The 10,283-nt window shown below is 35.1% G+C and overlaps 1 protein-coding gene across 1 annotated transcript; it reads left to right on the top strand.

Moving 5' to 3' along the window:
- Nucleotides 1–1,845: 1,845 nt before the first annotated feature.
- LOC128513932 (uncharacterized) lies at nucleotides 1,846–10,045 on the top strand. Its single transcript, XM_053487502.1, has 3 exons — nucleotides 1,846–2,082; nucleotides 5,221–5,301; nucleotides 8,691–10,045. Exons 2-3 carry the CDS (start codon nucleotides 5,288–5,290, stop codon nucleotides 9,478–9,480), a joined length of 804 nt encoding a protein of 267 aa, XP_053343477.1. The 5' UTR covers nucleotides 1,846–2,082; nucleotides 5,221–5,287; the 3' UTR covers nucleotides 9,481–10,045.
- Nucleotides 10,046–10,283: the final 238 nt, after the last annotated feature.

Below are 10,283 nucleotides of genomic sequence, written 5' to 3'. Positions count from 1 at the left end.
AGTCTTACGTACGTTACTATGGATACATACGTTGCACATGCAACATGCTGCAGAGTCAACTTATACTTTATATTAAGATATGCGGGTGCATACACCACATGTGTATCGAACATTGTTCCTTTTAATATTATACTTACTGATATGTCATTCTCGTACATTCTACCTGTGTGTTGAACTTTCATCTTTGAGTGTTATATGTTTGCTGTTTCTGGCTCTCTTCTGTCCTTCTCACCTTGCCTCTATATTACTAAGATTAATATTGCTGGTTATTATTTTGCATGCACAAGTATATTTGATTAAAATATGCTTACAAAGTGTCTTCTGGAGTGACAAAACAAGAGAACGGTACTTGTCTGACTGCATTGTGACTGCCAAGCATAACGTTTGGTTGGAGCGGGAATTTTTGTTGTGGGGTAGTTTTTCAGGAGGCTCAGCCTCTTAGTTCCAGTGAAAGAAACTCTTAATGATTTAGGATACCAAGACATTTTGTACCATTTAATACTCCCAGCGGTGTGCGAACAGTTTGGGTATGGCCACGTTTCTTTTTTTTCATCCTTATGTTGCCATGGAAGTTGAAAATCCAAAACTGACTCATTAATTTGGGTGACTTATTAATGACCACCAACTGATTAATCTGGCTGACTTAACTGACTCAACGGATATACTGATGTCTGATTATCTATCAGATCGAAACCCTTTTTACAATTTTAACAATCAAGTTTTACTTTTGGCATGCTCCAAAGTTTCATTTCTCATTAGGCTGCCTCAAACTTGCTGTTTCTGGTGAATGTTTCCAAGATGACTAAAAGAGCTTATACATTGTAAAATTGTCCATGCTTGTTTTGGTTTCAATACCCTTTTATTGGAAGGCTACGGCATCAATAATAGGACAGCGTTTTGTGAACAAGCTTGATGATTTATTGCCTGTATTGTGACTATGGAGCATTACTTTCAGTATAGCTTTTGTATAATTATGCACATGTGACACATTCCTCTTAATAATATCTGTAACACACTAATTTTCAAAAATGTATATTTTCTAAACAATTTTTTACTTACATGTGTGGAATGTTAATAGTGTTATAATGTGAGACAAAAGAGAGGGTTAACTGATGAGCTCACTCCTGGATGTGAACCACTAGAAACCACCCCAAAAATTTTTTCTAGATAAACAAAAGGCTAAGGTGAAGTCATACAGAAACCAAAATTTGTAAATATCAAAAAATCCCATGTCGGGCCTTGGGAGTTTTTGGAGCAGTTAGTGTAATTAACGATTGTTAAAACACCTGTGACACGGAGCGATGCATATAGTTTCCAGTATTAATCTAAATTAAACTATAATCACCATTTGTGGAATGCCTCTCATGAAATTAGATTACTCACTCAGAACTAACTGTTGTATAATCATCTTTAACTGTGTGTGTGATATCCAAGAGAGAGTAAATAACCATCAAAGGGCAAAGAAGAATTGGGAAAAACAGATGGCTTAAAGAAATAAATTGGTGACATTTTATCCTGTGCCCACTCTTATTAAAATATGTTATTCATAAGACTGGTTTTGTGTCTATTGGTTATTCATTCATTGCCCTTTATTCAGGTCTATGTGTGTTGCTATTCGTATGTGTACTCAGCATACAGTAAAGCCCATTAAAATAATACAGACATGTATTGTAAATTTCAGTTGTACACTTTGCATTAAAACATGTGTGCTTATCTGGTATCTGTCACCTGCTTGTTTTCTTTGTTGTCCTTGGATTTTATGTTAGCTGTTCCAGGTTCTTTCCTGCTCTCCCTGCTTTGCTGTTCCTGCCTTACTCCTGTCCTCCCTTTTCACTGTTATATTGCTAGTACTAATATTGTTGGTTACATTTCTGCATGCACAAGTATGTATTTAACTAAAATATGCTTACATTGGTTAGAAGATGGAAGATGAGTGTTTTTCAGCAGGGTGCACAAAAAGGGAAAAACCAAGACAGTGGAAGAGGTGGAGCTTTGTTTTTAAAGTCGTTTGAATTGCATCGTTTCTATCAGTTGTTTTATTAGTAATGCTGGTCTGAAATGTTGCTCTGATTTATTTATTTGGTAAGTAAATACTTCAGCTGGTTCAGCTGATATTTTACTTAATATATTATGAGGTTTTAGTCAGCAAAAACCTAAAAAAATCTAAATCTTTTCATGATTATTTCTGCTTGGATTTCCTTTTAGGCATGTCTGGGCATGTCTGAAAGTTTTATTTCACATTAGGGTGATTTCTTGTCTTAGACACCAATTCAAATCCACCAATTTCAAAGGGCAATTTAAGACATTAAACAATGGCTTATTTTATCCTTCTGGTATAATTTTGTTAAAATTGGTGTGCTTTATAATTATATTTATCCTAATTGTATGCTTGCAATTTTATCTGCGACCTTCAGAGTGAATTCTCATAGCAAATTTATGGAAGCATGTTACACTAAATAAACAAACAAGGATTCCAGGGTTGTTTGGTTTTGATTATGGCACGCTGGGACAATTTACGATGCGTGGGAGCTTGATAAGGTCTAGCATGTACCATCCTTAAGGAATGTCTGCCTTTATTTTTCTGCCTTTGTGCCCTTCTTATAATTTGCTAGGTTTCATTGATTTATTTTTATTTTAAAATTATAAGTCAGCTTTAATACTGCTCTTATATCTTTACAGTCATATGTGCACCCTCCAGACCATATAGATACTATAGAACGCTGAAGAGGAAAAACATGATCAAAGACAACCATTGTCTACAAATATACTTATTAAAATCATATTAAATTTAATTGACCTTAGATGATTAAATAATAAGAAAAAAAAATCTATATCTTAGTATTTACTTTTATGCAAAATAAAGTAATTTATGTACCACAAATACTTTTAGTCAACTCACTTTAGTCAACTCACTGAACATACTTTTAGTCAACTCACTTTTAGGAGTACAAACTGACTTAGAACTCCTAAAATCTTGATTGCATTATATTTCTTATTCTTCATGACACATTTATATAGGACTGTCTGTGATAGTGTTGTATTTCTTCTTTTTCCCGCCATGGTACAATGGTTCTCTGTTACAGAAGGTTACAGGGGTCAGAAGTGATGACGCTTTATGGCTTGAACAGGAATTTCTCCCTCCATCTATACCACTTCCCCCGCTTTGCTTCTCTTTATTTTAAACTAAGCTTTTCCAAAATTAATTAAAGTTAAAAATTATATTTAGTTGATCTGAGATCGCTGATAAATTGTCCAATAGTCCAATGTAATATACATTGCAATTGAGTCTATTAAGTTCTGCGTAAGCAAAGATGATTGTATTGTGTATGATGTTATCACTGATGTTTGTGTGACCAAACACAAAGAAATATTCAAAGGCCCCTCTCTTATACACAGTATTTTTTCAGTGTCTGCACCAGTCTTAGCTTTACACGTTAGGTTGTACATCATCAGGACATGGCAACAGTTTTCTCAGTGTATCCACAATTTATTGCTTGTATGTCATCTTAGTGTTTTTACTAGTCATTTCTACACACATTGACATATATGTGACATAATAATAACATATATGTGTTGCCATGTCAACAACCACATCTTGGTTACCATACTAACAGTCCTGTTAGTTTAAAAAGAATAGTGTCTAAATTGGTAAGTTATAGGATGAAATTCAAGCTGGAGAATTAATGGTTGTTGTGTCCACCACACCTCAATACACTTACTGGCCGGGCCCGAAGCGCAGGCAGTGACAACATGCACTCATGATATCTGAAGGTCTCTGTTTATTGTCAGCAAAGAGAGCATATTTAACTATTGGCCAGGTGCTGTGACACATACGTGAACAACATCAAAACATGACACTTAACATGTCAGTCATAGAGAGAGCCAGCGACAGAAAGACGATAGGAAATGTAATTCTGCCAAAACATGGTATTGGTGCTAAAAAGTGTCTCACATATAAAAAAGTGAATTTTTTAGATACATCATTTTAGAACATAGTTTTTTCATAATACTTAATGCTTCTTATCCCCAATCCATCCATAGTTTTTTTTGCAAAATATGCATACACATTTATATTTTGGACAGATAAAAAGAAGCATGTTTGCTAAATACAATTTTTATGCAATTTTATGAAGTCAGTAAACCTTTTTAATTCAAATCATTAATCGATCATAATTTTCATGTTAAACTTGAAACTTGGGTAATTTAGATATCAGACGAAAAGACATAACCTGAAAAAGTGAAAAAATCCATGATTTATTATTATTTTTTATTCTTATTGTTTAAAGCAAGACAGTATAATGCTTATTTGTGCGATTTTTAGGGGATGTCTCCAAAACGGCTGAATTTCGCAACTTGAAATTTTAGGAAAGTAAGATTGGTCACATCCATGTTGCATAAACTTCAGTAGTAGCTACTTTGGCACACACATTTTCTTCATTTTTTGTATAACATAAAAAAAAATCAGCACCAATACTGTGTTTCTGGTTAAACAAAAGGTTTTCAGCACAAACAAATTGTTTGGATATATATTTGTGTGGATAAGAGCTAAAGGAAGGAAGTTCTTAGAATAGAGACTGAATAGGCTTACTGTAACTAATATATCTTACAAGAGGAATGTGTTAATCCTTACACTGTAAACCCGAATAAGTTGGCAAAACTCTAATTTTTTTTTTTTTTTTAGATAATAAGTTACATAACATTTTTAAAGTAATAATGTTTCCAGTTTTAAGTAAACGGAACTATGAGTTTTTGAGTTTGTTGTACTCATTCAAATCAAATAAACACCAGATGCCCTTCCTGACACAACCCTCCCATTTTATCTGGGATTGGGACAGGCACTTCATCCAGTTGTTGTGAACTCGGGCCTTTCGCATGGCGGGTGAAACACCAACCAACAACAAGTTGGTGGAACTTTAAGGTGACAATTACTGTTACTTAAGTACTTACAGATACTTAAAATATCAAATTTGTTCAGCTAACTTGAAAAATGCCATTTCTACAAACTCATAAATACCAAAAAGTTCTAAATACTCAATCAAGGTCTATTAATTTGATCTAATTGTAATAATTTAAGTTAACAGTACTCAAAATGTTTAATTACGTTGAGCATTAGGATTTACAGTGTACAGTTAGACCTTATATACTAGTAAGAATGAAATTTGGCAAGTGATTTCCTTATCTCATTCGCTCACGTGTGTGTGTGTGTGTGTGTGTGTGCAGGGTGGGCGCGGAGAGAAAGCTGTAACATTTGCCTCTTTAAGCTCTGCAGAGAAAAAACAAACCAGCGATGGCTGACCAAAGGTAAGAAAATATGGTCTTAAAAGACGCGTAGCCTAATTATGGAGTCTATAGTATTATTTTACACAATTTTGTTTTGTGTTTTTTCTCCTTCAGCCTAACTTAATTACTTGTGAATGAGTTTCTTTATAATTGATGCCAGTTTCGTTTTATTTAGTTGTACTTTGTTTTTAGTAAGTATCAGGTGGATTAGCTCCTAAACTACCGTAGCATTAGTTCAGTTCGTTTAGCCTTTGGTGTAAATTCACTCCAGAAAACAAAAACAAACGATTATTTTCATTGAACTGAGGCTTTTAAAAATCCAGACAGGAGTAAAGAAAAGCCTCGACCCCCTCTTATATCAAAATCACCATACAGCGTTTTAAGACACTTGAGTTACTTTTCAAATGGAGAGTGGACGCGTCCGTTTATTTGCGCGAGCCAGTGAGTGAATCATAATGAACTGGTTTACAGACTCGCCATACAGGAGTGATTCACCTTAAATGTTGGACTTACTAGAGTAAATTAAAATAAGTCGTTTTAAATTCTATTCTCGGCCGACTGATAAAGCAGAGCAGAACAGATTTCATAAAGTGCTCCCCAGTGTAAAGTTTTAAAGTTGCGCAGTAGAAGAAGCAAGTTGCTCGGTCTGCCCTCTCTTCTTCGATAAGCTTTTCAGGCATCAGGAGAGACTCAGTCAAACACATACAGTACACACACGTTGTCTGTCAGAAACGTTTCATTTTATTAACAGTAAAATATATGGTTTTTATATGTTTGACCAAAAGCCTGAGCTATCGGCATATGTTACTACAAAGAACAAAAAACATTGTAAATGTCCGTGTGAGACTGCGGTGAAGTCCGTTTGCTGTTCGATGTTCGTTTGATATCCAGCTTTTGCCGCCCCTCTACATGCAACAGGAAGGTTTGGAACGAATATTGGGTCTTGTGATATATTCACCTATTTGCCTTGTATGTATTTCAAGTAGGAACTGTCACATTTCGATATGTTTGAAGTCGATATAAACAAAAATATTTATTCTGGGACGCACATAACCCCGTTAAAAGCAGAGCTTTTTTTAGGGACCGTGTAAAAATTACATGCACTCTGTGAAATCGTAGAAAACTGCAGTCAATCATTAAGAAATATTGGCAGATGTAACTTACACAGCTGTACTACAGCTGAAGTGTATGCATAATCAATTTTTCTGCACGTCACAAGAGCTTTTTTCCCAGTTAAACCCCTGTATGTACAGTTATATTTATTTATTGTTATTTTAATCAATTATTGCATTGTGCCTATAATCAAGTAAAATGACAATAAATTAATATAACTGTACATATGGGGGTCTAACTGGGAAAAAAACTCTTGTGACATGCAGCTGGGATTGAGTGATGCATATCACAAGAGGAATTATGGGAAACAGACCCACAGATTTGTTGTTTTATTGATTAGTGTGCCAATAATTAATTATAATGGCAATAAATTAATATAACTGTAAAAAAAAAAAAAGCTCTTGTAACATGCAAATGGGATAGAGTGAGGCATATCACAAGAATAATTATGGGGAAAATTGGAATGGATTTCTTCTTTAATTGATCATTGTAAAATAAATTGATTATGCATACACTCCAGCTGCAGCACAGCTGTGTAAGTGACATCTGCCCATATCCCATTATGACTGACTGTACTTTCAGTTTTGTACGTTTTCACAGAGTGCATGTAATTTTTACCCGGTTCCTAAGGCGCACACAGCGCAGCGCCGCCGTTAACGGGGTTATGCGCCTCCCAGAATACATATTTTTGTTTATATCAACTTTACCGCAGTTGAAGAACAAAGGAGTAAAAATTGACAGGTGTCCGTCCAAAGACAAATCAGGACAGAAAGTATTGGCTCGAGTTAGGGGGAAAGGGGGAAGGAGACAGAGACAGAGAGAGAGAGAGAGAGAGAGAGACAGAGAGAGAGGGCGACATAAAGAGAGATTGATAAGGTGAGTGTGGGATCGTTAGCACCTTTAAGAACAGATGCAGGAGGAGACAAGAAAATAGCAGCATGGAAGATTTAACACGTTAATATACGATTTTTATTGCTATGCAAAAAAAAAATATTAAATTTTATTTATTTTAGGTATTATTGTCATCCTGGTCCTGGGTTCAATCCTGAGCTCAGATTATTATTTGTGCAGGATTTCATATGTTTTCACCATCTACTGTACATTGGGTTTCCTCTGGGCTGCTGAGTTTCTTCAGACTGTCAAGAAATATACCACTAAACAAAGTAGATATACTGTATATGTACTTGCCCCTTGCTTTCAATGTGCAAAATGTTCATGCATGTGTCCTGCAATGGACTGGTATCCCATCCAGGGTGTATTTCCAGCTTCAGCTACACCATAATCCGGACTAAGATGAAAGATGACTGAATGAATAGATATGCTTAATATGACTTTTTTCTCTGAAACTTCTGATAGCCAAATGAAACCTGATACAGAGATTCTAAGCCTGACACATTTGTCTGAGATTTCAAAGTAAAAATGTTGGCAACAGAGCAAAAATAAAAATGTACAGTCAGAAGTATCCTTTTTTTTCTTAGCATTTGCTTAAAAATTTGTCTCTAGATTTTTAGGGCCTTTTTAAATTAGATTTAAATGGGGCAATGATTATGAAAAGTTGTGTAAGAGTGTTGACAATATTTTTTTTAAAGGCAAAACCATGATTTTGTTGATAACATTAGAACAAACATTTTTTCCCCCATTTTGTGGTTAGATTCAGGACTTGCCTGATGCCATGATGACAAAGTCAAATTGATAAGTCAGTAGAAGTATCCTTACAATGTTTTAACAACATTCAGTTATGGGGCAACAATTTAAGAAGACCCCTTGTGTGTGTGGGACCCTAAGCAGCCTCTAGGTTTGTTAGTTAAAGCTTTGTATAAACTTAATAAACTGTCCTGTTATACTGCACATTTATAGTTCTCTGGTGTTTAAATGGATGTAATACCAAAGTTACAACCAGTTTGATACATTTACATTTAGGCATTTAGCAGACGCTCTTATCCAGAGCGACTTACATTTTTATCTTATTACACATCTGAACAGTTGAGGGTTAAGTGCCTTGCTCAAGGGCCCAACAGTGGCAACTTGGTGGTTGTGGGGTTTGAACCTGGGATCTTCCGAACCGTAGTCCAATGCCTTAACCACTGAGCTACCCCTGGCCCCAGGGGTACCTCAGTGCTTAATGATACCTGCCATTAAGTACTCCAATGCAATGTTTGAGTAACTCAAATCTAATGTTTATACTATAATTTTTTCCACCTTTTGGTGAATTTACATTCTCAGTTAGTACAGGCTATGTAAAGAATGTACTTAGAAAATATCTGGCAAATTAACACCAATATTGCTTTCTTTTTTAGAGAATGGTTTACAGACAAAAGTTCCAGAGGGTGTAACTACACATACTGTGCAGGGGAGCATGTAAATTTAACTGAGCTGAAAAATGACTTCCCTTACCACGGCTACCTAAAGAAGGAAAACATTCCCTATTACCCCGAATATGTCTTCAGTGGGTCCGAAGTCTGCCATGTAACTGACGAAAGTGGTCTGAGGGGAATTTTCAGTGATGAAGGATTCAGAGCAAATGGTAGATTTCTGTGGTGGAGCCTTTCAGTGCCTGATTATTATCTCCCTGAGGAAGCCACATCACCTGCATTCCAGGATGAATCCCGGTATGGCAACTTCCGCTTCACCTTACCTTTAAGAGAGCTCCTGAAACTATACAGCAAGCAATGTTGCTACAGTACTGGTCCGGTCCTACGTGTATTAGACACCCAGGTCTACAAGCAAGAGATTCTTTATTCAGTTTTGGTGCATCCACGATACATGAATCATTACAGCAAATACCCTCCCCTACCCTTTGATGATGAATCAGTGTGTGGGTACAACCAAGGGACATGGTTCTGGCGCTGCCAGTCTCCTTTCAATAAATATTACCCTTATAATAGCAGAAGGCCACAATATTTTGTATGGGATCACGTAGGTGTGGCCTTCCACATGAAGCCAGGTCAGGTACTGTATTTAGATCCTGATCAGCTAGCTGACAGCTTGAGTGCGTGTCAGATCGCTCCAAAGAATCTTTTAAGAGAGCCAGAAATGTCTTTCCTTGAGGCTGAGAATATAGTAAAGCATTACAAAAATGGGTATTAGTGATTAGAGGTAGTTGGTGTTGTTTTTATACTTTCACAAAAGTTTTAATAATTTTAAGCAATTCACCCAGACCACTTAAGGGATTGGTATACTTTACAATCTGAATGGTCAACCTTTAAAGATTTTACTTTTAAATAAAAGCAACTCTGAAAGTTGTGTAGGCTGCAGTTACAAAGACAATATATTAATATTTTTTATTATATTACAATTTTTTTATAATACTGATATTTTTCATGTGGTGGAACATTCTGCAGGATGTTCATTGAACATTTATAGATGGAGTCTTCAGTGTCAGATCTTCAGTTTTAAAGTTATGATGGTTTATGCGTTTACTTTCCTTAGACAATATTCATTTCATTTTCATTTGTATAGTGCTTTTAACAATTGACATTGTCGCAAAGTAGCTTTACACAATCAAAAGAATTATATAAGTATGTATAAGGTAATACGAAAGAGAACAGTTTGATCTCCTAATAATGTCCACTGTATGGTTGCTTTGTTCTGTTGCTATGTTTGTTTTTGTCCAAATTGACCAAAAAAAGCAATAAAAGTAATAAAAAACTAATTTCATTTTTATCTCTGTTCTGTACAATTTAATTTATAGGGTGGTGCTTAAATTCATATTGGAAGACATTATAAGTGATGCCGGGGGTGTAAAATACTTGAGTAATTGTACTTTATTACTATTCTTAAGAATGATCATCATTTACTAAGCATTATTAAAATTATTTTTTACCTTATAAAAAAGGTAATAAAAATATTTTTTTTCCAATTTTATAATAAAAATAACATACTTTTTTATT

Source organism: Clarias gariepinus, chromosome 26, assembly GCF_024256425.1.
Source record: "Clarias gariepinus isolate MV-2021 ecotype Netherlands chromosome 26, CGAR_prim_01v2, whole genome shotgun sequence".
In the NCBI taxonomy this organism is placed as follows: domain Eukaryota; kingdom Metazoa; phylum Chordata; class Actinopteri; order Siluriformes; family Clariidae; genus Clarias; species Clarias gariepinus.
The sequence above is the reverse complement of the archived record's forward strand: the minus strand, read 5'-3'. Positions and strand labels throughout refer to the sequence as shown.